General features: G+C 35.8%; 1 protein-coding gene across 2 annotated transcripts in view; it reads left to right on the forward strand.

Moving 5' to 3' along the window:
* The window catches only part of RYR2 (ryanodine receptor 2), a 376,644-nt gene that overhangs the window by 148,342 nt on the left and 201,575 nt on the right, over positions 1-26,727 (forward strand). For both annotated transcript variants that reach the window (XM_066178844.1, XM_066178845.1), the window contains 5 exons: positions 2,020-2,094; positions 2,843-2,921; positions 3,686-3,798; positions 15,695-15,794; positions 19,150-19,246. In XM_066178844.1, the coding sequence (XP_066034941.1) occupies positions 2,020-2,094; positions 2,843-2,921; positions 3,686-3,798; positions 15,695-15,794; positions 19,150-19,246 (464 nt within the window). The remainder of the gene's footprint in view (positions 1-2,019; positions 2,095-2,842; positions 2,922-3,685; positions 3,799-15,694; positions 15,795-19,149; positions 19,247-26,727) is intronic.

The raw sequence follows: 26,727 nt of genomic DNA on the forward strand, positions 1-26,727 counted from the left end.
TCTTTGCCTCAGAAGTCTAATTGTTAAATTTTAATATTTTTTAAAATGGAAAATATGCAATTTTCTGCTGGAAATGGAATGGATCATTTTAAAAATCAAATATTATTTCAGTAGACAATCATGGTCCAACAGCTACTTGCTATGTAGTTTCTGACAGAAAGATAAATGCTGAATATGTAGTTATGTAATGAGCCATTAAAACAGGAAATGAACTTACAGGTATGTATGTGTCCTGGAGGACAAGCTTCAAAGTGGAAGGCAGTTTCATTGATCTAGCCTTGTTTTCTATCTTTTTCTTATTTCTCTGTTTCATCTTTTCACTTTGTCTCCAAAAGAACAGTTTGATTATGATTGCCTCTTAGAAACCTTTAAGTAGGAAATGCTTAAAATGTTTTTTGCTTTTAAGAAACAAACCACAGACTTGCTTGCATTCTTCTAGTGGACAAAGTAATACTAAGTAAAAAGAATTGCTTTAATCTTCTTGGAAAAAATTATCTAAAAACCCACTCCTTTTTTTTTCACAAAAGTGATTGAATTTTGTTAGAACCAACCTTTCTCCTGTCCAGCTACAAGTAAGAATTTAACAAAATAAGTGCTAGACAGAGAAATCAATATGGCTAAAGGAAGGGCAAGCTGCTATTGCTGTGATTTTGTCAGTTATGTGTTCTCAGCAACACCTTGTGTCCATCAAGCTGCTCTTTTCTCAATAAATATAAAAGTCAGAAACTCTTGGCAGTTTCTTAAAAATGCTAAAATTATTACTTTTGAAGTGCTTGGTGTTTCATCGCCTATCTCTCTTGTTATTTTCCTCGAATAAGTAATTCAAAGTTCAATAAATGCTAGCCCATATAATATAAAAAAGGACAACAAATGAACATGGAAGGGAAATAATTGTGTGTTGCCATCATAGCCATTCAGTTAAATTGATCTTCAGCACTGAAATGCTGCCAGAGATGTAAGATAGTATAGTTTTTAAAATTTATTTTGTAATGAATCTGATGTTCCAGTCAAACAGAAGATCAGTCTTCTATGGTAAAAGAAAGGATATAAATACCATATATAAGAAATTGAATTCCTTGAAATTAAATATTAGATTAGTATTTGAAAGAATTATGCTGCTTATGGAGTTGTCACATTTATAGACTCATAAAATATTTACTTATCACTGCTTCTTGGAGAGTGTGCTGTGCTTAATGTTACATGAGTTGTTCTGTCAGAGAAGTGTGAACTTATGCTCTTGACAGTGTCTTGTCAGACAGTCTGCTCCTGTCCAGTGCTAATTACCTGCATTTCAGCATAAGGAATACATAAATCTTCAGTAGAAGTTGAAGGTTTTTTCATACCTTAACAAGATTTATTTATGCTTTCATGAGTGGTTAAACTGATTATTGATAAATAGAAACTGTATTGAAAATATTGGGGGAAAATGGTTGTAGTTTCTTGGAATAAAAGTGAATTTTATCCCTTTAATTTTCTTTTACTCAAGATTTATGCTGTGTTTCTCAAGAGGAACAATTACTTGGATGTGATTTCCGAGTTTTCGGAACTCCCTAATAGTGTTGAGTTAGTTTGGATGGCTTTGAACATTTACCTGTCCTAGCAGATAAAGAATTCTGTCTGATAGTATTAAAGCCATGTGGGACAAAGCAATTTGCAGGTTGGTGGTCTTCAGTGTGGTTGAAGACCACATTACTCTCTGGTAAAATGAGGAGAATATTCAAAAATCTCCCTCTGCATACCATCTGTCTAGAAAAGGATATAATTTTTAGGGAAAATGGGTGAATATGAAGACACTTAACAGTAGGTAAGTTTGTAGAGGGCAGCATGACACACATCAAAGCTGCTCTTTAGAGGCTGCCTGCTTTCAGCACAAGAAAGAAGGATTCAAGATTCTAGAACATATTTTTTACCAAGTAATTGATGGCTCAAAGTACACAGTGTTTTCTCATTTTTCTTTCTTTCTCAAAAGGCTCTATTTTATTAAAACATGCCAGTGTATAATTTCTCTTTACCTTTCAGTCTGCACAAGGTGGAGGACATCGAACCCTGCTCTACGGGCATGCAATCCTGCTGCGCCATTCCTACAGCGGCATGGTATGTAACCATGTTACAGGAGTTGGGAGCAGCAGTGATTTCTGTTTTGCGTGAAAGTAACGTTTGAAAGTGCCTGGAATATTGCCATTTACTGATATCTGGAGAATTACTCACATCAGAGGCATTTTACTGTGGTTTTAGAAACCTTTGTGAAGGGGAGGTGATTGGAAATACAAAACCAAGCGGGTTGTGTCTGGATAAGTGCCAAAACTAAGTCTGGCTCCACTAGTGCTGAATCCCTTGTTTGTCAGTCTGAGTTGGTGAATTTTCATTTCCTTCCCCTTCGATTTTCCATATTGCATAAGCTGTGACTGAATCTACAGCTGGCACCTTGCTGTCAACCTGAGCATATGTTAGAGACTGAGTGGAAAAGGAGATTCCTTCTTACATGTATTTTGGACAGAAGTCTTAGTTGGAAATTCCCTGATGAATGATACAGGTTCCAAACTCCTTACCTAAAGGTGAGACTTCATGGAGCTGAAATCTGATGCAACTAACTCCTTTATTTCCAGTCTTAGTATTCCCGTCTCAGTGAAAAATAGCCTAGGTAGACTGAGAGGTTATTTTAGAACATAAATTTTTGTCAAGACTCCATGAGAGCATTTCAGCCTATCAAGCATACCCATTCTTGGTAATAACTAATGGGGATAATCTAAGAATATTTAATCCTGTGTTAGCGGTTTGATGGCTTTTTATACATTATTAGAAGTGAGCATGGCAAGTAATGTATGTTTTTTTCTCTTGGCAGTACCTATGCTGTCTCTCTACATCTCGATCGTCAATGGATAAGCTGGCATTTGATGTGGGGTTGCAAGAGGACACAACAGGTAACCACTGATTTAAAAGGCTATATAATAAAGAATACTGTCAGTCTGAAAATAAAAGTCTAAAAATTGCATAGTTAGATTAAGTTTGCTTGGTTGATAAAGCTTTGCTTTAGATTGGAATAGTAAGAGTAATAGCTGCAACAATTGAACAGTTCAAAAATCTGAGTTCTTCTCTGAATAACATGGTTTTAGTTAAAGAAGCCCATCTGAAAACAAGATATATCATGGGAACAGAATTTGTGACTTTAATACTTACACATATTCTGGGATATTAGAGACACTAACAGTCAGTGAAAGTGGAAGAACATATTTGAATTTGGATTTATGTGATCTTTCAAATGTTATTTTAAGTGGTATGGAAATGCTTATTTTCATTGCCCTTAGTAATGGGTTGCTCTATTTCTTTGTCTAAATTCTCAGAAGAATATTCTTCAATGTCTTTTCTAGAATCTGTAATGAAGGTGACAGGGAATCGCTTTAGCAAAAACAGGCTGGAGCAGGTTTACTAGAGAACACAGAGAGCCATCCTCTTATTCAACTCTGGAATCACTGTTCCAGAGGTCTTAGTCTTTTGCTTATGTGTATTATTTAGAGCTGAGTTTCTGACAAGGTGATGCAGGAATGATACTAGATATGGAAAACACATGAACACTTGGTTTAGCCCAGTGAAAACTGGATCAGAACTTTTAAGACTGAAACAAGTGTGACAGTAACATCGGGTCTTTCTTGTTTCATTCTTTGCTCTTAATCAATATTGATATTAGGTGAGGCTTGCTGGTGGACCATACATCCTGCTTCCAAACAGAGATCAGAAGGAGAAAAAGTGCGCGTTGGAGATGATCTGATTTTAGTCAGTGTCTCTTCAGAAAGGTATTTGGTAAGTTGTATAAAATTATCTGTACGGTGATTCTTCTACAGAAAAAAGAGTAAATGAAGGTTTTTCTGTAAAATCTGGCTTACATTTGCACCTCCTAAAAGTAATACTTTAGGTGCTTAAAGTGGTTTTTTTTTAATAACATTTTGCAGAACAACAAACTGAAAGTCTGGAAAGTGTGACTTTGATACATGGCTAATCTAATTTTTGTTCGTTTCAGCAGTGGAATGGGAGTTTAAAATTTTCCTTAGATGAAAATAAGCAAATATAGAAAAAAGAAATAATTTCCAGATTGCACGATTGAGATGTTTAGGATCTGTGTGAGTGTTCATAGGTTAACAATGTTATCATATATATTAAAACTTTGAACAAAATTTTGGGATGTCTAATGCAGGTACATAGGATTTGTGGGCTTAAAATGTCCATATTTTTTTTGAGATTATGTACAGTGTAATATGTAGAGCTACTGACATCTCATAATTAAATATAATTAAAATACTCAATGACTAAATATAATTGAAATATTTTACATTATTGTTGTAGCTGCTTCTTACTGTTGGTTTACACAACTTTATTTTTCATGAAAGGATCTCCCATTTGTTCTGTAATGAGGCAGGTCAACACTTTAAGATGAACTTCTTTATTCTTGGTGTTGCAAGCAAACACCTGAACTACTCTTTATGGCAAAAAAAAGGTGAAAATAAAATTTCTGGAAGCTTCTGAGAAATCAGTCCTAGTGATTTGGCCCAACAGCTTAAAAAAAACTTCTTTAACGAGGAAGCGTTTTGAGTTTGTCAAAAATCTCTCTCAGATTTGGAGGGCAGTGAAGATGGTGAAGGGCCTTGAGGGGAAGGCATTTGAGGACCAGCTGAGGGCACAGCCTGGTCTGTTCAGCCTGGAGGAGGCTGAGGGGACACCTCACTGCAGTTACAGATTCCTCATATGGGGAAGAGGAGGGGCAGGCACTGATCTCTTCTCTGTGATGACAGTGACAGGACCTGAGGGAATGGCCTGATGCTGAGTCAGGGGAGATGTAGGTGGGGTATTAGAGAAGGGCTCTTTATCCAGAGGGTGGTTGGACACTGGTACAGGCTCCCCAGAGAAGTGGTCACTACACTGAGCCTGACAGAGTTTGGACAATACTCTTGAGCACAGGGTGTGACTCTTGGGAAAGGTGCTGTGCAGGGCAGGAAGTTGGACTTGATGATTCTTGTGGGTCCCTTCCAACTCAGGGTGTTCTATGATTGTATGAGAAGTGCATATAACATTAAAATTGATTCTCTGTTATTCACTTTTTAATTTTTTGTGAGACTTTTTTATCTTTTAAAGTATTTAAGAAAAAAGTGAATAGTTTAATAAGATGTTAATTATAAAATTGAAAATATTCTCTCCTATTGGAAACACATAGGAAAATAAGAATCTAATTGTTAGAATATAATTGTAACTTCTAATTAGAAGCTCAATAGCTCATTTAATGAGTTTTTTTATAATTAGATATTCTGAAAACTTTCTGATCACCTTTGCTTTTTAAAATTATTTTAAATAATTACTTTTTTGAGAATTGTAACTACACATAGTGAAAAAACAACCTGTTGTGGGATAAATTTATGAGAAATCTAATTAATGGAAAGGTTTTTATTTAAAGATGTTAGATTTTTTTGAATTGCTGAATTGAGTTGCTGAAGTTGAATTTTGGTACAGATTGTGTCACTGTGTAGGCACGTCCTGGCCTCTAATTAGTAATAATCAGCTCAGCCTGTTATTTAGGTTTGTGCCTCAGCTGTTGTTTCTCAATGCTGTCACATGTACTTTTATACAGCAGGAGGCACAATTCTGTCTTGCAGACTGATTTTCCTTAACGTGTGCTGTTAATGCATGTACTGCCTGTTCCATGCAAAATATCAATATACTAAAAATAAATAATATTTTCAGTGCAGAAAGAAATAACACTATATTATAGTCTTAAAGTGTTTTAGAGCTCGATTGCAATGAATAGTTATTAAGCCTATTTCAGTTTTACAGCTCTGGTTTGACAGTAAGATGGAGCAAGGATTCAGCAAATTAATTTTGCTCTAACGCGCACTCACACATTTTTATTAATAGATATTTTTCAAGACTAGATTAAGAGCTGGTAAACTATGTAGCTTCACAATCATAAGAATATTTGTGGTTTTGCTACCTATTCAGTAATTATATTAGTACTGTCAAAAAAGCAATGAAGTTTTTATGAAAATTGAAATAGTCGATAACAAATAATCAGTGAGTTGCCAAAAAGTGAATATTTTTCATGAAAACTGTTTCTCTGTCCTTATCTATTTGGCTGTTTACAAAAATAACTTCAAAGGATATAAGTTTGAAAATATTTAGAATTCATAGTTTACATGTTGAGTGCAGTAGCATGTTGTAGCTGCTATGTTGTACAGGTCTTAAAAGAATGTAGCAGCTGATAGCTTTTACAAAAGTTTGGACTGTGGAGAGATGAAGTTATTTTTGTGAATCTGCTCTGATAGTGAGACCAAATAATCTCTATTGAATCCAGTTGAGGAATGCTTTTTCTAAGGGAGTGGAATTCCCCATATGGATTCCTTGACAGAAAATAAAGTTCATCAGGATGCTGAGGTTGGGTTTCTGTATGTTGCATACTCTACAATTAAAATCTTAGGAAAGTGTAAATTTTCCATCAAGTGTTCTATGTAAATATGCTGTTAGGAATAGGACTGGGATGTCACCTTTGTACATTTCAGTATTCCTATATGTTTTCAAGCAATTTGCTAATTCTTTCTGAATGAAGAAAAATAGGTTAACTGTCCTGGGGCAAAGATGTGCATGTAAAAATAACAGATGAATAGAGTTCATTCACAGGGCATAGCTTTTTCAAAATGTAATCAGCTCTTAGTTGAATTTGTATAATGCAAGAGGAGAGAAGAACTATGTTAGCTTCTTGAGTTGGTCTTCCAGTTGTGTAGCTTTAGCTTAATTAATTAAAGATTGACTTTGACACTTTATGATCTCAGTGTAATCAGCAGATTTTTGTTTAGACCTCATTTGGTTGGTAACACTCATAAGTAGTAGGAAAATATCAGGACTTTGCGGTCGTACCACTTTTCTTTCCACAAAATAAAATATTTTGGGACAATTGGCTCTATTTTTTCCCAAAGAGTTACCTTTTTTCTTACACCAAACAAGTACTAAACTCATAGGAAGATCAGCGTTAAAATCATGAGCTAAAGATCTGGAGGGGTGGATTTTGACTTTTGACTCACAACAATGTCCCAGGGCAAGGCATTCACTTGCTCTGACTCTCATCTACCTAGACAATGGGATTTTGGATTCTTATTATCTGTGTCGCATTTCTGAGGAAAAGCACTTATATAAGTGCTTGTGGCATTATGTAATGTGTGAGCTGCACTATTGCCAAATACTTCAGAGAGGGAACTTGGCTCTGCTGAACCCTGTTAGCATAGAGCAAAAAGATGTTCTGCTATAAATATTGCCACCATTTAAGTTCGAGTTGCTGTTTTTCCTTTCTTGAGGCAGTACAGCCTGATAAAGAACAGATGCATTATTTCCAGCATGTTTCCCCAACTTGTACATAGTAGTATCTACCTTAACACTGAGGTTTGCATATGCGTTTTGTTAACTACATATCCTCATAGCTTTCAATATTGCCAATTTTCAATAACTTAGAAGTTCAATTAGTTGCAATTTCTTTCAAATTCGTGAGGTCTCTAAATAGCTTTTAAGCATAATTCAAGAAAAAATCCTTAGACATGAAGTTGAAACACAAAGTGCATAAATTAAGAAAAAACTGAAAATTGTTATCCATCAAGTCAGTGTTATTCTGGCAGAGAAGTCAGGAAAGAAGGGCACCCCCCCCCCCCCCCACCCCCCCGGCTTTGAATCTACAGTGCACGTATTTCAGTATGACACAAGAGTCAAATATACCCTGTGGTTTATATGTAGCTACTGGGCTACTGTCTCAGTGACTGCAATGCTGACCTGCAGCTGCATTATGCAGATCTCTGAACAAGCCTTGACATTTATTTGATTGAAATGAGCTTTTCTTTTCTTTTTTTTTTTTTGTCTACTGAAAGCTAACAAGAAACTAATTGGGAACTGTGATGGCAGAGTTACCTTTCAAAATTAGTAGCGTCCAAATTAGATTAAACTATTTTAAAGGTGGCGCTGATATATATGCCATTACTCCTGGAAAGGGGGACAGGTTCCTCAGTATTGCAAAGCCACTGCCTCTGTATCCTTTTGCATCAAATACATTGTTTATTTTCAGCTCCCAGTTTTATTTCTCTTATTATCATATGCTTGGAACAGCTTCTAAGTATCTGTATCACTTCTTGGTGCAGTAGTATTTCACATTTTTTCTAAAAGTATGAAACTCAGTATTGAACTTTACTTACTTCTGTGTAAATTCACAATTCCATCGTTTCTCTTTGTTGAAAAATTATGAAAAAGGTTTTTATAATTTTAATCTGCATAAACAAACCTGAAATGAGTGGAACCAAGGTAGTGCTGAGCTGCTCTGTTACACTGACCATAATGCAGTTCCCATGGAGTCTCTATACAATGATTTGAAATGTTATTGTGGAGGCTGGTAGGACTTTCCAATAATTAAGGTTGTCAAGCTGCTCTGCCTTATGGAGTCCTGCTTCCAAGTTTTAAGTCCTTATAATCAAGTGCTTGTGATGTAAAGAATCACTTACTAGAATTAGTAGCATCTATTTCTGATTTTTTTCCATTTTTTTTTTTAACCGTCTGAGATTTTTTTTTACTTCATCTGGAAGAGATCGAATGTTTTGGAGCTCAAAGACAGGGAAGGAAAAAAAAGCCAGATAATTAAGAAGATTGATGTCATTGTGCACTTCTTGGGTATCTTAAAAAAAACCAAATAAACAAACAAAACAACAAACAAACAAAAAAACCCCCCACACCACCAAAAAAAAAAAGAAAAACAACCCAAGAAAATGAATTAATAGGTAACAAGCCTCTCCCCTGGTTAAAATTAGTAAAGAAACTTTCTCCTGAAACAATGGAGCTTGATCATGGCTAGAGAAGAGTGTTTAAATTTTTTTGAGTAGATAAAACTCTGATGACTTTGTCTGTTTTACAAAAGCTAGACCTATTGTGTCTATTTTACATAAGCTAGCACCTCCTGTGTGTTAATGAACTGTTTAAACTCCCTCTACAGTGAATAATTAAATACATGCCAACCCTGGTGGGAACAGGTATTCCTTGAGATGGATTGCTCAAGGCAGGAATGAAGCCAAGCAGTGTATTGACAGCTGAGAACTCAGTGTTGTGTGTGCTGTTGCTGATCTCTTGTCATTTAAGATGTGTGGAGGTAGAAGCTGTGACAAAGTAGAAGGAACAAAAGGCAGGTGATGTATCAGTGACAGGAGTGGGACTGAATCGGGAAGGAGGGAAACTGAGTGGGACTTGACGAGTGGCTGAAAAGATTGTTAACTGTAGGCAGGCAGGGCCTAACAAATTGTCTGGGACAAGAAGCTGGTGACAAGGGAGGAGTAGTCACCCACTGGTTAAAGTTGTGTTCAAAATTTAGGACAGAAAAACTGTGTGGTTTTGTCAGGAAGAACTGAGAGAAGAACCAGTGGAGAGAGACTGGAAATGAAGGATGGCAAGAGAGATCTGTAGCAGAGTGAACTTTCTGGGGAGAGCCAAACTGCTGGGGAAAGATCCAGGAAGAGGCCATATAATGAAAAGAAGTGAAAAAAGTGTTGAGAGTTAGGAGTTGTGAGATTCTCGAAAGAAGTCCAGTGCTGGCTGATGTGGTGAGGAAGAGTTTGAGCAAGAAAAAAAGCTGGAAGACCCTGATTAGGCTTTGTAGGTCAAAAGAGAACCTTTTGAGGCAGGAGAAGGTCCTAATTTTGGGTGATAGTGTGGGATGTAATTAGGTCAGGAAGCTGGTTGGCTAAATGAGAGACATAGAATCATAGATTCTGTGGGTTGGAAAGAGCCTGGAAGATGATCTTGTTCCAACCTCCCTGCCATGGGCAGGTGCACCTTCCACTCGAGCAGGTTGCTCAGGGCCCCATTCAACCTGGCCTTGCACATTTCCAGGGATCAGGCAGCCCCAGTCTCTCTGTGCCACTGTTTCACCACCCTCCCAGGGAAGTATTTCTAGTGAGGCTGGGGTAGAGGTTTGGAAAGGAAAAGACTGTGGTAGAGGCCTGGAGCATTTAGGCTACATTATAACTACAACCAGCAGCTATCCAGGAAACTCATTTTAATATGGCACACCAGTCACGTGTGGTATGCTGACAATTCCTGTCATGGTTTTTACAGTAGGATAAGAAGGAAATGTCTAAAAAATCGTTTTCAAGTTATCCACATGAACCACAGGTAGAGAACTGTAATGGTGGAATTTATTTTTTACTTTTTTTTTTTAATTTAGGAAAATTACATATAAATGAAAACACAAAAAATAATTTCTTAAATTATTAAAAAAATCACAGGCATTCAAAAATGCAGAAGTTTTGGTATTGGTATATTTTTAGGAAATCTCCTGAGTGTACAGTCACACTGGCTTTTTATGGAATGCTATTTTAGAGGTGATAAAAGTTCAATGGATGTGTCAGGGCTGTGTAGCAAGGAAGCTGTGGTATGAAGCAACTTTGAGGATGAAATTTCAAGCTGGGAATTGCATTTGGAGGATTGGTGGTATGATGGTTCATTATTTTCTGTGAGAATTAGGTTCCGTACCAGACTCTGCTGTGGAATTTGCTGAGCAGATGATCTTGAATACTGGGCTTGCTTTCAAGAGGTCACAACATCCCTTACTGGGAACATTTCTTATTGGAGTTGTGTCTCTTGCATCTCCTCCTTTTATTAGAGGTTGAAACCTCACAGTTGCTCAGTCCTGATAGCTACAGCTGAGATGAATGTAAGATGTGGATTGACCAATAAACTACATATAATTCAATCACCTCAACCTGGCCATCCTGGATTAATGAAATTTTCTTAGTTTAATCTCTGTACCTCCCTTGCCCAATGGAAAATGGGCTATAATAATACTTCTCTGGGGTTTTGAGAAAATGAAATCATTAATATTTGTTGTGTTTTGTGAAATACTGTAATTGGTGCAAGAGAAAAGCCTATGAGGAAATTAATAATTCTCTTTTCAAAACTTTGAAGAAGTGCCTATTTGAATAAAGCATGAGGCTGCAGACTGAAGATTGAGTGTAAAAGAAAGTACTGAGCAGCTGTTGACAAAGTGAGCTCCATTATCCTGTATGTACAATGAGGCAGCACATGTGCAAAAAATAATATCATGCCATTGAAGACTGTAGTGTGAGGTGTTCACTAGAAGCCATTCTTTTTCCACAGGGTACTTAGTTTGATGTTTCCTAATTTTTGATGCTTGCTTCTGTAAAATTAATACTTTGTTAATGGAAGCTCTTTTGTCTAGTCATGCAAAATGATTGCCGTTTGGAAGCATAGTAGCTGCTGTGCTTCAGGCTTTTCATGATACCGTGCAGAGGGAGAGCTATTTTGAAGAGGGGGAGTGCAAACTACCCTCTTCTACTCTCCATGGCTCCCTGATGCTTTTCCTGCCATGCACCTGCAATTACCCATGCCCACCTTCGCCCTAGCAGAGTAGATGGTTTTGGTTGTAATGGTAAATTTCTGAGTATCTGTGGGCTTTAGCTTCTACTCTCCTGGTACTGATGGTAAATGTATGCTGTGTGTAAGAGTTAGAATTGCTTAGAACATTGCTGCAATTTTCTGTCTTTATCAATGAAAAAATTCCCTTTGCTTTTGGGTTTGAGGGCCAACTGTTTAAGCACTCTGGAGAAATGTAAAGAAACCAGGAGTACTTTATACCCTTTGGAAAATTCCTGGACTTTGCCTACTTTTGATCAAAATTTAGATACTAATTTTTTGTTCAGCAGTGTAAGTTTGCCCATTTTCATTCAAACTTTTCCAAAACGTTCAGAGATGTTTCAATTAATATGAATATATAAATGTAAATATATTGCCACTATAAAACATAAGCACAAACCCCTAATTCTATAAAAATTTCACACCAATGCAGTTATTACTTTTAGTTCTGTCCCGTATCTCCCTTCCTTGTGGATAAATAATTGTATTTGTTTTGACTGTTTCAATATAATTCTCTGAAACAGAATAATTTTTAAATTACTCAGGTAATAATTTTTTATAGAAATGGCATAAGTAGGAAATTAGCAAGTGGTTTTGTTTTTAGGGATTGTGTATTTAGTTAAACCTTTGTTTTTTTACTGAAGTTTGCTAATTCATTGGGGTTTTGATGCAAAATGTTTTCCTAATTGAAAAAAAAAAAAAAGAAAAAAAGAAAAGGAGTGTAGTTTGTTTTGTTACTTTTTTGGTTTTCTTCAGTGTTAGATACAAGTACATTCTTGTGTACCTGTTCTGGGAATGTTGTCTGTTCAAGATTTAGAACATCTCAGAGGTTCTTGGGTCAATTGAGGGTAGGTGCCTAAATTGTTTGAAACTGCTTTTCTTTTGGGATCAATGTAGTAATTTTAAGTCAGGAATCAAAGGCTGTCAGAATCTCTGTGTGAAGGAGAGGAGATAGCTTCCATCTATCTCTGCACCAGCTGGTACTAAGAAATCTGAAGGAGTGTGGTTGATGCTGTGGTTGTGCAGTACTTAAGCATTCTGAGAATTGCAGTGCTTTATACATAGTTTTCAAAACCTACCAGTAAATGACTTTTTTTTTTGTTTGTTTAGCTATTCTTGCTATTTCAAATGGCCTAATATTGAAGGCAGAGTTCTCAAACTGCAGATAAAAATAGATATTACTAGATGAACTGTCAATATTGGCACACCTTAGCCAAGAGGAAGTCTGAAGCAAAAGTTTTTCTTTCCTTATATTTTTGTCTTTTCACACATGCATGTTTTGGAGAAGAGAAAGTTTCATGCAAGCTATGAAATTTAAAAGCTCTAGTTATTCAGAGCTCTTGTAAATGCAACTATGCTGCACCAATCACTGCTAAGGGTTCTTGTGGAAATTACTGTCTGATTCTCAAGCTCTTCAGTGAGCTTAAATACACTGTGTTCTTTTTGACAACCTAGGGACAGAGTTATGATGGTGTTACTTTGCTGCAGAGCAGTATAGAGTTTACAATATGTCATTAAATTCAGTTGGGAAACCTGCAGTATTATCAGGGATGAGTCTTGGAGTTTATCCTTGAGATAAACTTCCTGTGGACTGTAGTCTTAACCCATATTCATAAAATACCATGATTTAAATCTGAAAAGTTATAAAAACCCTGTTGCAGGTTAAATGTTGGTTTATGAGATTATCAGTCTGTCAGTAGGGAAGACAAATCTAGCTCTTTGCTGGAACCTGGACCAGTGCAGAAAATATATTATTTGGTTGAGACAGTCTGCCTGTAGTGGGGAAGACCCTGTATCTAGAATAGATAGCAGGATTCCTGAACCCAACATATTTCTGCTTTCCAAATGTTACTACATACCCAAAAGATGTGCTACGCGTGTGGTCCTCTGTGATGGCAACCTTCCACTTCTGCCAGATGCACTGTTATGCCAGGTAGCAAATATCTGTGTAGCATGTATGGAGGCTGTTCAGCACCAGTGTGTCATGTCTGTGTCCTGGATATCGCTTCATGGAACTTGTTTCATTTTGATAGCTTTATTGTACTGAAAGTACAAAACCAAGCAGGTAAACTCCAGTAAGTTATAGACAGAGAGCAGATTGCTTTAAAACAGTATTGAGATTGTTAAAGTATAGCACTAAAAACTTAGGCAATGCCAGGATAAATACTGGCCTCTCTAATATTTTGGGATTTTTTCAATACATTTGACATAATTGAATTTGTGGGTATCCTTTAACAGGGTCTTTTCTCTACATGGTCAAAACTTCCTTTTACCGTTTTCCATGAACGGTTCCAGGGAGTGAACACCATAGTTTATGGAATTGTAAATAGTAGGACGCCTGCTGTCATTTGTAAATTCAAGGATGCCCCAAGGAATCTAGGGAAGTGAGGATAAGAGGGGAATTGCAGAACATACTCTGCTTTGGAAGTCATATGTTGTACCATCTGAACTATATTTTTTTAGGTTATAATTCCCTGGTGACTCACCTTGAGACATCTGGATTACAGTCGGAACTGGAATCTAATGAATGGATAATAATTACAAGTATTCTGAAGAGGGATGTTAGCAATGTATTTTTGTTCAGTGTCCTGTCTATAAAAATGTAGCACTAATTCAATTGATACTACTGAAAACAAGTTAATTAACATGTACGAAACACACAGTTAGAAGAAGTGCTCTGTTGATGGCAGATCTAGATGACAGAGGAGTTCTCCTCCTTGTCTTTTGTCTATCCTATGGTGTGTTTTCCTTGAAAAGTAATATTCCTGCTTTGGTTGAATTGCTTGTTGGCACTAACTGGATCTATATGGTGATCTCAGAAGTACCCTAACAAAACTAAGGCCCACAGGGCAAAATAGAACTGGAGCTGTGCTGCAGATTCTAATCTCCCATCATGGTCTGCCGTTTGCTATGTTATATAACTGCAGTAAATGAAGAATGAAAGGCAAAGAACTTGTTCATTTAAGTTCTCCGTGATGTGCTGAGTGGCACTGATGCAGTGTAAACATGGTTTTTGTGAGAACTTTTACTCTGTAGGTTGTTAGCAGTTACGGGAGCCTTCTAAATGAGCTGATGTTCTATTTCTTGTATTTTTGTTCAGCTAGAAGATGTGCAGTCAGGAAGACAGAAAGCTCTGCACATGTCACGAGAATCTACCCTCTTCTGACTTCCAGTGACATTTCTGTCTTTTGTGTTGTTAATTAGTTTACCCAGGATTTGTTAATGTTAGTCTCAAGATATGGAAACAGGGACCAATACTAGTCTATAAACTCAGTTACTTTCCAGTAGTATAAAATAAAATTCTGATAAAAACATCTAAATTTTACTGCACTTGAAAAATTAATACCTGGTAAGATAAACAGTATGCTTCAAAACATCTGCTTTTTCACAGAATGCTTGGTTCCATAATCTTCTATAATGTTATGTTGTTTGGCATTGACAGTCTATCCATGGAAGTGGCTGATGGTGTGGGAGGGACAAAGGATTTTGTATGGATTCATTACAAGATACTTTGAGACAGGAATTTTTGAGACAATGTGATTGAACTAACAGGAACTCACACACATAGAGTTCTGAGAACAGACAGCACCTGTTGCACTTATGGCAAAGATCTGCAACCCTGGCAGAAGGTAGGGAGTAACACAGCCAAAGAGCATCCATTGAATGCATAGGTAGGAAGTGAGTCTTTCAAGGAAAGATTGTTTCAGTTTTACTCAGATCTCGAGAGCTTTGTTCAATATATTTTGTGAACTGTCTTAAGTGACTTACAAAATCAGTAGATGGTTTACCTAATTTCTTTGGTTTAATGGGAGTTTTAGGAAGCCAGTGGCCTTCAAGAAAAATTCAAGTGGTGAGTTGTATTTGAAATACAGATTAGGGTGGTATCCCAATATTCAAACTTCATGGAAATTTCCATTGTATGTAGAAGGAAGAACACAAGTGTAAGAACCCCACAGCATTTAACAATTAGTTCTTTAGAGTGTTCACGAAGTCTAAGATGCCAAACAGCTGACTCTGCCTCAAAAAACCATATAGGAACAGTACAGAGCAAACATACTTTACTATTCTAGCTTTATTTCTAATGTCCCTTGAGGAGTACCCAGGTTGAACTTTCTGTTTACTGATACAGTCAATGGGAACAATTAATGTTTGAACGAAACAAAAAGATGTTTGGTACTATTATTGTATACTATATATACATAATTATGTGTAATGAGATTTTCAACTAACCCCAAATAAAAGCCTCCCTCTTTCCTGGTTCTAGCATCTCTCTTATGGCAATGGTAGCTTACATGTTGATGCAGCCTTCCAGCAGACACTCTGGAGTGTAGCACCAATCAGTTCAGGGAGTGAAGTTGCCCAAGGTAAGATTGACTCAACTTTAATTCTTGAAAGACTGGTAGTAAATTAAATACTTAAAAAATCAAATTATTATGCCAAGTGTGGGAGTGGTTTTCTCCTATGTAAACAGTGAATACTTTAAATAAGTATACAACTGTTCTGAAAACAGAGGGACGGCTATACTGAAAGTAACACTGATAAGTTTTCTGAGTACTGAACAGCTCATTCAAATCTCATTTTGCTAAAGATATGATAATATTTGTAATATGTTTTTTGAAATGGCTTTTGGTCCTGGTTTAAAATATTATCTCAAATTATTCTGATGTATGCAGTCATGGTTACATGTTTCTGAGACTGAGTAAAAAATGTGCAAGAGGCTTGGAAGCAGGAGGTGGAATCCTGAGACTGAAGATGGAAAATGGTTTTATGGGTAACAGACGGTTGGAAAGGTAAACAAGGGGAGAGTAAAGGCAGAAAGAGAACAGCGTTCAAGAGCTATTTATTTTATTTAGGAATTAGGAAGGAGGTTTAATGTAATTTCTAACAGTGAAAGGACAAGGATCCCTGAATTTATGCCATACTGGTTCCACAGAGAAGAACAGCGTTTTTATGGAAAGTCTGTCACAATATAAAGCCTAAAGATTTCTATTTTCCTGCAGAGCAACTGTTTTGAGTGGGTGTTGTAATAGAATCTAAAGAAGGTTAAAGCTGCAGGTCGTTTCATTTTGTGTGATTTTTTGATGCTGTTTCTTAAAGAGGCAATACTCCGAAATTTCACATCAATTCTTTTTATCTGGCATATTTTAAAACTCAGTCATGGAATGTTCTTGCAACTTTGCTAATTCAGATTTTAGGGTTAGCATATTCAACATCTCTTTTTTATACACTCGTGTTTTTACGTATGAGAATCACTCTGCATGTACAGATTCTCTGACATGGTTTATAGTACAAAACACTATTAAAAAATGCTAGTGCATTGCTTGGCAGTGTCCTAAACTTCATGGAGAAGTTCTGCTAATGAGAAGACTTTTTCCTTTTACTCCTTCCTATTAATTCCATTCTCCTTGTCCTCCCACTGCTGGCAGCGTTGGTGTGTCATTCTTGCTAATAATCCCAACATGGTTTATGTGCTGAGACCCAGATTTATGTGATGCCACGTCTCTGCCTGGTGAACCTCACTACTGAGACCTGCCTGTCTCTTTGAGAAGCAGAAATCCACAATGACATAGTGTCATATTGTGTACTCATACTCCCAGGAAATAATGTGAAAATGATGTAAGACGTTTTTTGCAGCTGCGCTTTTTATCTGTGTATATGCCTGCTCTTTGTTGCTATACTTTTCCATTTTCACTTTCCTCAAGTACTGACATTATCTTTGTTAAGCTAAGCATGTTTTCTGGAGAAGTTCAGCTGTCTAGTGTAAGAAAGCATTAGAGCAAAGGCCTTATTCTTGAAAAAGTGGCAACTGTTCTTGTAATCAAGGTAGTCCTGTGGTGAAGGAAGAGTGAATCTCACACTGAGTGTGTAGGGCCTTATCTCTATGTCCTCAGTAAAACAGTAGCAAAGAGAAAATTACCTCATAAAGGAAGAAGAAGGAAATAAACCTACTTTTGTTAGTATCTGTAAAATGCTTTGTCATATTCATAAGTAAAATATTGATATATAGGAATAGCTGTACTACAATACCCTCTCTTAATCAAAAATTCCCATTAAAATAGATTAATAAATTAAATTATTCAGTTAAGTGAAATTATTTTGAAGTTAAAATAATGGATAATTAGTCTGTAAGATGAACTAGGATATTGGAGGAAGTTCAGAGAAAATAATGTCTTTTTACATGCATTTCTGTAAAATTGGCTTATGCAGAAGTCAATTTATTAAGTCAAAACAAAGCTCTAGAGATAAATCAAGTAATTATACTAATTCTGTATGATGAAGTGAATGGGGGTCACTTTAAAAATACAACTTAAATTATAGAGTTATATTGACACAGGTCCATGTAAAAAGTAGTTTTTGTAACAACAGTTACCTGGGCATACCCTGCTGTATCAAAATCAAGAGTTTAAAGAATCAGTGCTAAAATTTGCCACATAAATACCAATTTTATACTTATCTCAAAGGCTTAAAAATATATATTCTGAAATAATATCTGATGTATTCAGGAAGAAGATTCTATGTAGTTTCAAAATAAATTTGTGAAAGGTGTGCAGTGTGACTGAAGGGTCATCAACACCATTTCCCTGTACAGATCTGTCTTATTTCACAGCATGACTTATTAGTATAGTCATTGCTTTAAAATACAATTCCAGGTATGCCTTTTTAAAAATCTTGTTGCTATAACACTAAAGTCAAGCATTTATGTTATGGCATCCCACTCAAATGTAGAATTTGATATTAACTTTTTTTAGCAAGAAAGGAAGGTGAATTTAGGAAACACAGAAGTGTTTAAATTTGCTTATCAGACTGAAAAAATACCATTGAATTATGCTTCAAACCCAGTAAGTTTTAGTATTCTTCAGATGCTGATTATAATACAATATTTGTAGGATAACATAAAATTAGGTTTCTTTTTAATGTCACATCCCTAATGCAGCAAGACTGATGAAGAAAGATCTATTTTGTTAACATCTTTACTGATTCAAATTGTGCCCTTATTTTCAGCTTCTGGCTGCTAAGTCCTGGGACTTCAAATATTGTGATGCTGTGTTTATAGTTTGTACTTAGTTTGTGAACACACAGACTTATATACTGTACAGCCAAGTGTTTGGCTGTGAACCTGCACGTGCAGTGGAGGTATTTGCAATATGGGAGTTTCCCTTTGTAGTCCAAATAGTGATTGGCTTTGAATTTTCTGTCAAGTAGAGCAAAACCAGATCTTCCCAGAAGTTTTTCTCACAGAGAACTTCCAAATACGCCAAGTTCTTTAAAAATAATGAACTAACTAAATCAGTCTTTGTTTTTGTGTATTAACTGGAATTCTTATCCTAAATAAAATGAAAAATGAGTAGGTAAGATGGAAGAATTTCCCACTTTTTCTCTTGTAATCTGGGAGAGGAGTACTTGGTTCCTTATTTTGGTTGGCTCAGTCTTTTTATGAGTTGTGGTAAGTATGTAGGATCCCTTGCTTGTGGCTTCTCCTTATCCTAATCCATCCTTCTCTAGCTGGTGACTTGGAGCTTTCCTCACTTGGCAATGTTCAACTGCCTCCCCAGGGTATGAGATATCTTCCCCTTCTTCTGAGTCTTTTTTAAAACTAGTATAAAATGTCAATCAGAAAAAAAATGAAATCAACCTGATAGTGTTTATTACAGTTTGAGCTATAGTTTTACATGTTTCTATGTTTAGAGAAATGGACTTGATTTTCTGCCTTTATTCAAGGATACCTGATAGGAGGGGATGTTCTGAGGTTATTGCATGGTCACATGGATGAATGTTTGACAGTCCCTTCAGGTGAACATGGAGAAGAACAAAGAAGGTAGGTTTTAAGCTTATAACAGAATAATAGTAATGAATATTGCTGAATTAAGTGTCATAGTACAGATGTTTGAAAGATGTGATGAGATTTATTACCCATAAGAGTGAATATTGTTGAGATAAACTTTGGATATGAGCCTTTTGTATTTTCTTTTCCGTATTGTTCAAGTCTCATTTCACTTACCAGATGTAAAATGAATAGTGATTTTTTAAAATATAATTAATTGTAATTTTTCCTGATTTAAAAGCACTGTGATTTAGATCTGTTGGGTTCTTCATCGCTGTATTTTTCTATAATTACAAAAAAATTCCCTGGACAAGGTATGTAAGAATATTGGCAAATTGTTCAAGGCAACTAATCTGGGATTAATCTCAGGTCTACTTGTCATGGCAGTTTAGAATTTAGTTTGCAGTTATTTTCCTGACTCAAGGAATTCTGGAATGGAAGTAGTGATGACAACCTGGTATGTGTCTCTCTCTGTTAATGAAAAAGTCAAAATAGTGAAAAGACTGACATAGTGGAGTGATGTGTCTCAGTGGAGAAATTCCATCTGTCCTCTTTATTTGCTATAATAACATATGCCCTAAGCTGTTTTTCAATAGGGCAGTGTTGTATGATTTATTTCAACCCTCAGGCTAAATGTTGCTAAATGTTGCTAAATGTTGCTAAATGTTGCTAAATGTTGCTAAATGTTATTTTAGACTAATTTATTTAATGCAGCATATTGCGTAGCTCTATTTCCATGACAAAGGAAGTGCTATTCATTAACTCGCTCATCAAAAAGAGTTTTCTTGGTTTGCAAATAGAAATGTTTTTAAAAATGAGAATAAATAAAATAAAAAACACAAGGACAAGACTCTGGAAGCTCTCGTAGCGAAATTCTTTGATGAATATTTAAATGTTAAAGAGAAAAACCTCTGAGTTTTCTTAGATAGCTGATGACCAACACTTCATTAATATATGTTATTTCAGACAAGGGAATAGTTTTTGAATGCAGAAGGTAGTTCATAATGCTGGTACTTAAAATGTGATCAGTTCAGGATTTAATTTTAGTTACCATGTGAGAGTCATTACAGCTTGATCACTGCTATTATTATCCAGAGGCTGAAAGTGAGGAAAAATTAAGGTGATAAATAAATAGGGCCCTATAGTGTTTTCTCTTCCTTCAGTCTAAATCCTGAAAATTCCTTTTGAAAATGTAGTTGCAGTGTAACTTCGGATTTATGGGATGATCAAACACTTCAGTACTGAACTTCAGTGCTTAATAGCATACTAAAAATCTGTCTCTTTCCAACAAGTCTAACGTTATATGTAAAACACAATAATGGAGTGTGAAGTTGCAAATTAAGAAAAAAAATTATTTGCTCTACTTGTGCATTCACATGATGCATCTTTCTGCCCTATAACATGGGAAGAATGTGGTCAATTTCTTAATCTGCAGAGCAGTGCCTATAAAGAAATCATAAAATTGTATTTCTTTCTGGGATGTCTGCAATGTTCTGTACTTCTTTATGCCTTCCCCATATCTGTCTAAAGCCCTAAAAGAAGCAGAGCTAGTAGGCAAAAAATAGTACGTATGTCTTTGCCTTTGCCTTTATTTTTCCTCACAGCAATACTGAGAAACCTTGCTTCTAAGTGCTTCATAAAAACAGATCTGATATTTTGAAATGTACTGTTGTTCAGGAACTTTCTTCGATAAACAATCAAAATAAAAATAGGTTTGTTTGTTTTCCATGGTCTCATTTATGAAATTTTTCTATTTTTCTGAAATATTTTAAAGTGTTTTTTACTAATAAACCTAGAGTATGATTACTTTTAATTATAGGGAGATAGTTATAATCACTCTGTGACCCATGTTTTCTCCTCTTCAATTATTAGTACATTTAGTTATTGCTTAAAACATCCATACTTCTGTTTCTAATTGGGACTGTTGCCTATTCAAAATAATTTGCGGCTCCTTTCAGTATGTATGTATACATCATTTTGATGGTTGTGATTCAACATCTTGCAGAATTATGTTTAAAAATATGGGTAATCTTTTCAGGTAGGAAATTTTCAGACAAATTACTTTGTTTTTCATTTCAGTTTCAATTCTGTAACTTCTGTGCATGAACCATAGTAAGACATGATATATTTGATAATTCTATATTTTCCTGTCATTGCCTTTTGAAGTAGTCTGGTGATAGATTATTGTGATTTTGTTTGGTTTGCTTTGTTCCAGCATACACCTGAAGAGCAGGTCTTTGCAGAATGACAGCATAAAGGAGCACTGAGAAATACCATCCCTGGCATGGCACACTAATTCCTCTGTCTCATTTTTTTCTGCGGAGGCTTCCTCTTCATCCTTTTTCAGATAAATAAGAGATCAGGCAATCCTAAAATAACATTTTATTGTATAATGTCACCTGGTATCTATTTCAGGGAATAAATAAATAGTTTAGATGTGAAGTATCCTCCTAGGCAGCTTCCAAAAATAACTGTGGTTTTACTCTATTCTTGGAACATTGGTACAGTTGCATAAATTTTGAGTATGAAAGTGTTTCAAAGAGTACCAGGAGTTCAAAATAAAGCACACATTTTCAAGATGTTTATACTCTTGTACATATGAGAGTTTATGCTCTCACTTAGCACAGTGGAGACCTATGAAGCAGTGACAGTGCAGATACTGTCTTCATGATTACAGTACCTAACAAAGCTTCCTCTGAGTCAAGGTCATCCAAATGTACATTGGACAAGGCCTAGTACAGTGGCAGACGGAGTCATATAAAAAGCTTATAAAATTATTTTCCGTATCTCAGTTTTTTTTCTGAGTCTGTGCTAAGTTTCTTCACTTAACTGTTGAGCTTGTGTGTCCCTCCATGTGGCCCTTAGATTGTGGTACTGTGATCCGTAGAAGGTAGGGTGGAATCATTGTATTGTGGAAGAGGGACTTTGCTGTTGAGTCAGAAATTGAACTTTCTCTTAGGAAGCAGTTTCATGTAGATCCTCCGTGAAGTTGCTAGATGAAGTTTGCTTAGTAATCAAAAAACGTTCGAATTGGAAGCAGTGCAAATAGAGAAATTTGTGGTAATATGGTGGGTTACTTGGCAGTACAAATAGAGAAGTTTGTGGTAATATGATGGGTTACGTGACATTACAGTAGAGGAATATAGTGGCATTATTTTTTAAATGCCACAGGCAGGTTTAAAGACACCTTGGTAGTCTTCACTCACTGACCAAGCCAAAGAACAAAACCAGGAAGAGGTGAATGAAAGGTCAAGTACATGCAACTTCCCTGAATTTACTGCATATTCTAGTTAGGTATGTTGCTATTTTAATGCAGATGGTTTATGCCTTATGCATAGAATTTTTAAACTGCGTTTTTATTCTTCAAAGTGCCTTAGTTATCTCTAGCAAGCTAGACCTAAATTTTCAGAGTAGCTCTTTAATTCAAATTCCAGAAGCATTTCCAGGTAGATTAACAAATAGATACAGTTATAGACAGACAAAAGATGACCTGGTACATCAGTTTGGTGTTCTTAGGGTGGTTACTTTGATGTCCATCCATCTTGACTTCTTTTACTTCAGTCTCTGTCTGCATAGTTTCTGCATAGATGTAGATTCCATCATAGGAGCTCATATAAGCTGTTGGCCAGCAGGAATGAGGCAAAGCCACCACGGTTTCCTTGATCTATGTATGTTTTTTAAATTTAAATTAAGGATTACATAGTCTTCTTTTCTACCTTTTCCCTCCAGTTTCAAACAGAAGAAATTTGTTAATAATTTTTAATACTTCCTTTTTTTCTTCTTTTTATTTAGTTGGAGGGTTATATATGATTATCCAGCAGAAGATTTAAATCAATTTTTGTATTACTTGTACCTTGGAATGGTCTTTACTTTCCTTTGACATCTTTTCCTGTTGAAATTGTGACTCTTTTCAATTTTTTTTTTAATCCTGTTATTTGGTAATTATAGTATTGAGTCTTCACTTTTGAATTTATAGTATCAAAGGAATGAATACATTTGTTCTAATTGTGATGGGAGTTGGTATCTAAAGCATGTTTACATTAAAGTGCTTCTGTGAAGTTACTTTCCATTGGTTCACTTAAAAAAAATTAAAATGTTCATAATAAGTTTATCACAATTGAGTCAGTCAGCAGTTTCCTCCCTCCCTTGATTTTTGAAGTTCAATGAAACAGAATTGTTTTACATTATTGACATTGTTGTATTATGTGTGTTATTTTTAGTGTTCTATAGAATTGTCAGATGGTTTTTTAATACAGGCGTGACTGTAGAGTTTTGGATTGCTTCCTTCAGTTGGGGGGATATATTTTATGGTTGCATTGGGTTTGTTTTCATTTGTTTCTTTTGGTGATTGGTTGATAGGTTTTTGTGATTTTTATTTTTTTTTTATAGCAGTCCCCAAAAAAGCTAATGGCAGATAGTAGTAGAAGTATGGAATCAAAATAGTGTGGGTTTTTTTTTATTTTTTTTATTTTATTTTTTTATTTTTTTTTTTTTTAAATTGGGTTCTGGGGCTTCCTTTTGATCATACCACCATCTTTCATATTCTTTTAGAACTTAAATACTTCTTGGGAGTAGGGCTCTGATAATCATAGCTCCCAGTGTAGAAAGGAGCCATGAGTGCTCCCATTGCAACTAATTTGCATTTTGATTTGCCATATGTGTTTTAAAGTGATGACTGTAGAGCAGTTTGAGCCCTTGAGAAATATTTCATTATGGAAAGCAATTACCTGTGACAGAGAAAAAACTACTGGCTTTTCTAAGTATCGTTTGGGCTGGAGCAGACTCCAATTTCTCAAACCATCCATTCAGAATACGCCTTCATGAGGGAATGGATAAATGTAGCCTAATTTCAGAAGCAGTTTTACCATTCCTGCCTTTGAGACTTTCTTTGGATGAAACATATTATGTTAAGGCTTTCATAAATTACTCTGAACACTTAATGTTAGTTTCAGGGATAGACAGGCTTTTAAAGTGATGGTCAAAATCAGTATGACTTGGTCAATTCCAGCTCCTTTTTTATTTTCCATGCCATTCTCTGATATGTTTTCTCACGGCATTATGAGGTAATTAGGTCTGTTGTATCTCAGCAAATATGGGATCTGTATGTGTGGATCATGATTTATGACTGAAATGTGAACTCTGAAAGTTTTCAATCAGTGTAAGTCAATAACCTTTCCCCTGCACCCCGAACAACCCTTGAGCTTTGCCTAATGGTGGCTGTGCTTTTAAAATTCATTTTGAAAACATACATAGTGCTCTTTAGTGACTGATTTTTCTAACTAAAACCAGTCTTGTCTGTCATTGAGGGGAGTCAAAACATTTCTTTCACTTGAGCTTTGACATCTTGTTTGTTTCTATTAATTTGTGTGTGTTTCAGGTACACTATTGTTCCTTATGTTGCCCTGATTCATTCTAAGCAACTGAGATTTGTTCCATTATTTTATTGCTGTGGAACTTAGGATTTGCAGGTTCGTCAACCAAGACTCCTTCAGCAGTATTGAAACACTGCCATTTAATGTAATTTATTTTAACCTCATTTAATTCCCATTTGTAGTCAGTGAGTTTCAGAGAAATGATTGCCCTCTCTCTGCCAAACAATACTTTAATAAGAATATAAATTCAATAATGGTTCTCCAGGGGGGTTGACACGTGGTAGTCTATTTTAAACCTGTGTAATTAATTCATTATTATAATTCAGGATGATAGATTCAGATACGGAGCTTTCTTTTTGACGTTTGCTGTCTCTTTGCCTCTGTATCCCCCCTTGGAAAGCTGGAGGAGAGTGCTGAGAGCGAGCCGGGCAGAGCAGGACCTGGTCCCGCCAGGGCCGTGGTGCTGTCCGTGGTGCTGCACACACAACCCGGACGCAGGGAGGCAAACGCGTTGTACATTTATTTGGATTAGTTTGGGTTAAGGCGAATTAAATAGATGAATGAATTAGTCAGGAAAAGGATGGTGTTTTAAAATTAACTTACAGTCGTAGGTCAGGCCCAAAAATGACTTCACTATACCAACTGATTAGCTAGATGAAGCTTTAAAATAAAGATTAACTGAAAAGTCTCAAAGGTTCTGAATTCCTTATAGATATTTTATTTTGAAATAAAGGTGGTTAATGTCCTTAATCTAGAAATGTAGAATATATGGATAAAATGCATTGGAAAAAATAGAAAAAATGGCACAAATTAGTATGATGGGTATGGCTCTGAAGATACAAGATATCCCAAGCTTTGAGGAAGACTTACACTCACAGCTTTTTGTCCTCTCTTTTTCTGCTGTTTGTATTTTCCTTATACACTTAAATTACCTATAATACCATAATTAGGTTTTGTAATCTGGAGGTTTTCTCTACTGTTTAGCAAGTGTTATGCATCTTCATGCACCTTGCAACTCAATTTATTTTTCATCCTGTCAATGTAAATCTGTAGTAAATCTTAGATAGTCAGAGAATTTTTGTGCATTACTTCATGTCATTAAAAGCAATGTTTGATTTGACCTAGCAGTACCATACCTGATATGATTTACTAGTGTCAGCTTCTGGAAGGATTCAAATGTTATGACTCATCCTTCCTTTTCAGCACTGAACTGTCATCAGAAGTATATAAAAATAAATGAGGTGCATCCCATCAAATAATGATATATAGAGCAAGTACTAAGGAAGTTGGTTTGAGCAATCTCAGAGCAGTTTACTACATTTATTTTTATGAAAAGAGCTAAAAATGAACTTTAAATTCCTTACCATAAAAACTTTTGAGATGGTCTGGGTTATGGACTTATTCATCTGCTCTGGGACGATGTTCAGCATGCATGCTGTTACGGTAAAGGCAACGTGACTTGCCCTTCATTGAAGAAATCTTTTATTCAAAATATTCTTTTTTTCATCTTTATCATCTTTTCTATAGCAAAGACAGTACCTAGTTAAAAACACAAGAGCTTACACCCTATTCTAATGCTTTGTGCTAAGTTATTTTTTTGTAGCATATATCTTCTTTCCAGTTCTTTCAAAGTCTTGCTGCTTAATCCTTTATTCCAGATTTCAGGCTTCTCCTTTTGCTTCCCTGTAGGGAACCTTGATCTCTATCCCTCCAGTCACCAGCTCTCTTTCAGTAGCCCTCCAGATTGCTGTAATTTACTCTTTTGCTGAGGCTCAGCTTCTGCCTCCTTGATTTTCGTCTTTAAAGTTCTATTACTGTCTTTTAGCGTTTTGTAGTGGTTGAAAACAAAACAAATGAGAGGCACCAAGTCAGAGATTTAATTGGAAGAAATTTAATAGGAAGAAAGGAAAAAAAAGTAAAATAAAATAGATGCAATAATACAAAAGACCACTGACGGAGTCAGAATACAACCTGAGCAGAGTGATGGAAACAGTCCAGATGAGGTGGTCTTCCTGAAGCAGTGATCCTATAGAAAGGTTTGGTAGCTCTAGTCCTCTGGGAATCCAGTGGGTAAGGGCTGGCTGTACTGTCCCAAACTCCAGA

This window comes from Chamaea fasciata, unplaced genomic scaffold, assembly GCF_029207755.1.
Source record: "Chamaea fasciata isolate MVZ Bird 193981 ecotype frontalis unplaced genomic scaffold, bChaFas1.0.hap1 SCAF_3, whole genome shotgun sequence".
Taxonomy (NCBI): Eukaryota; Metazoa; Chordata; class Aves; order Passeriformes; family Sylviidae; genus Chamaea; species Chamaea fasciata.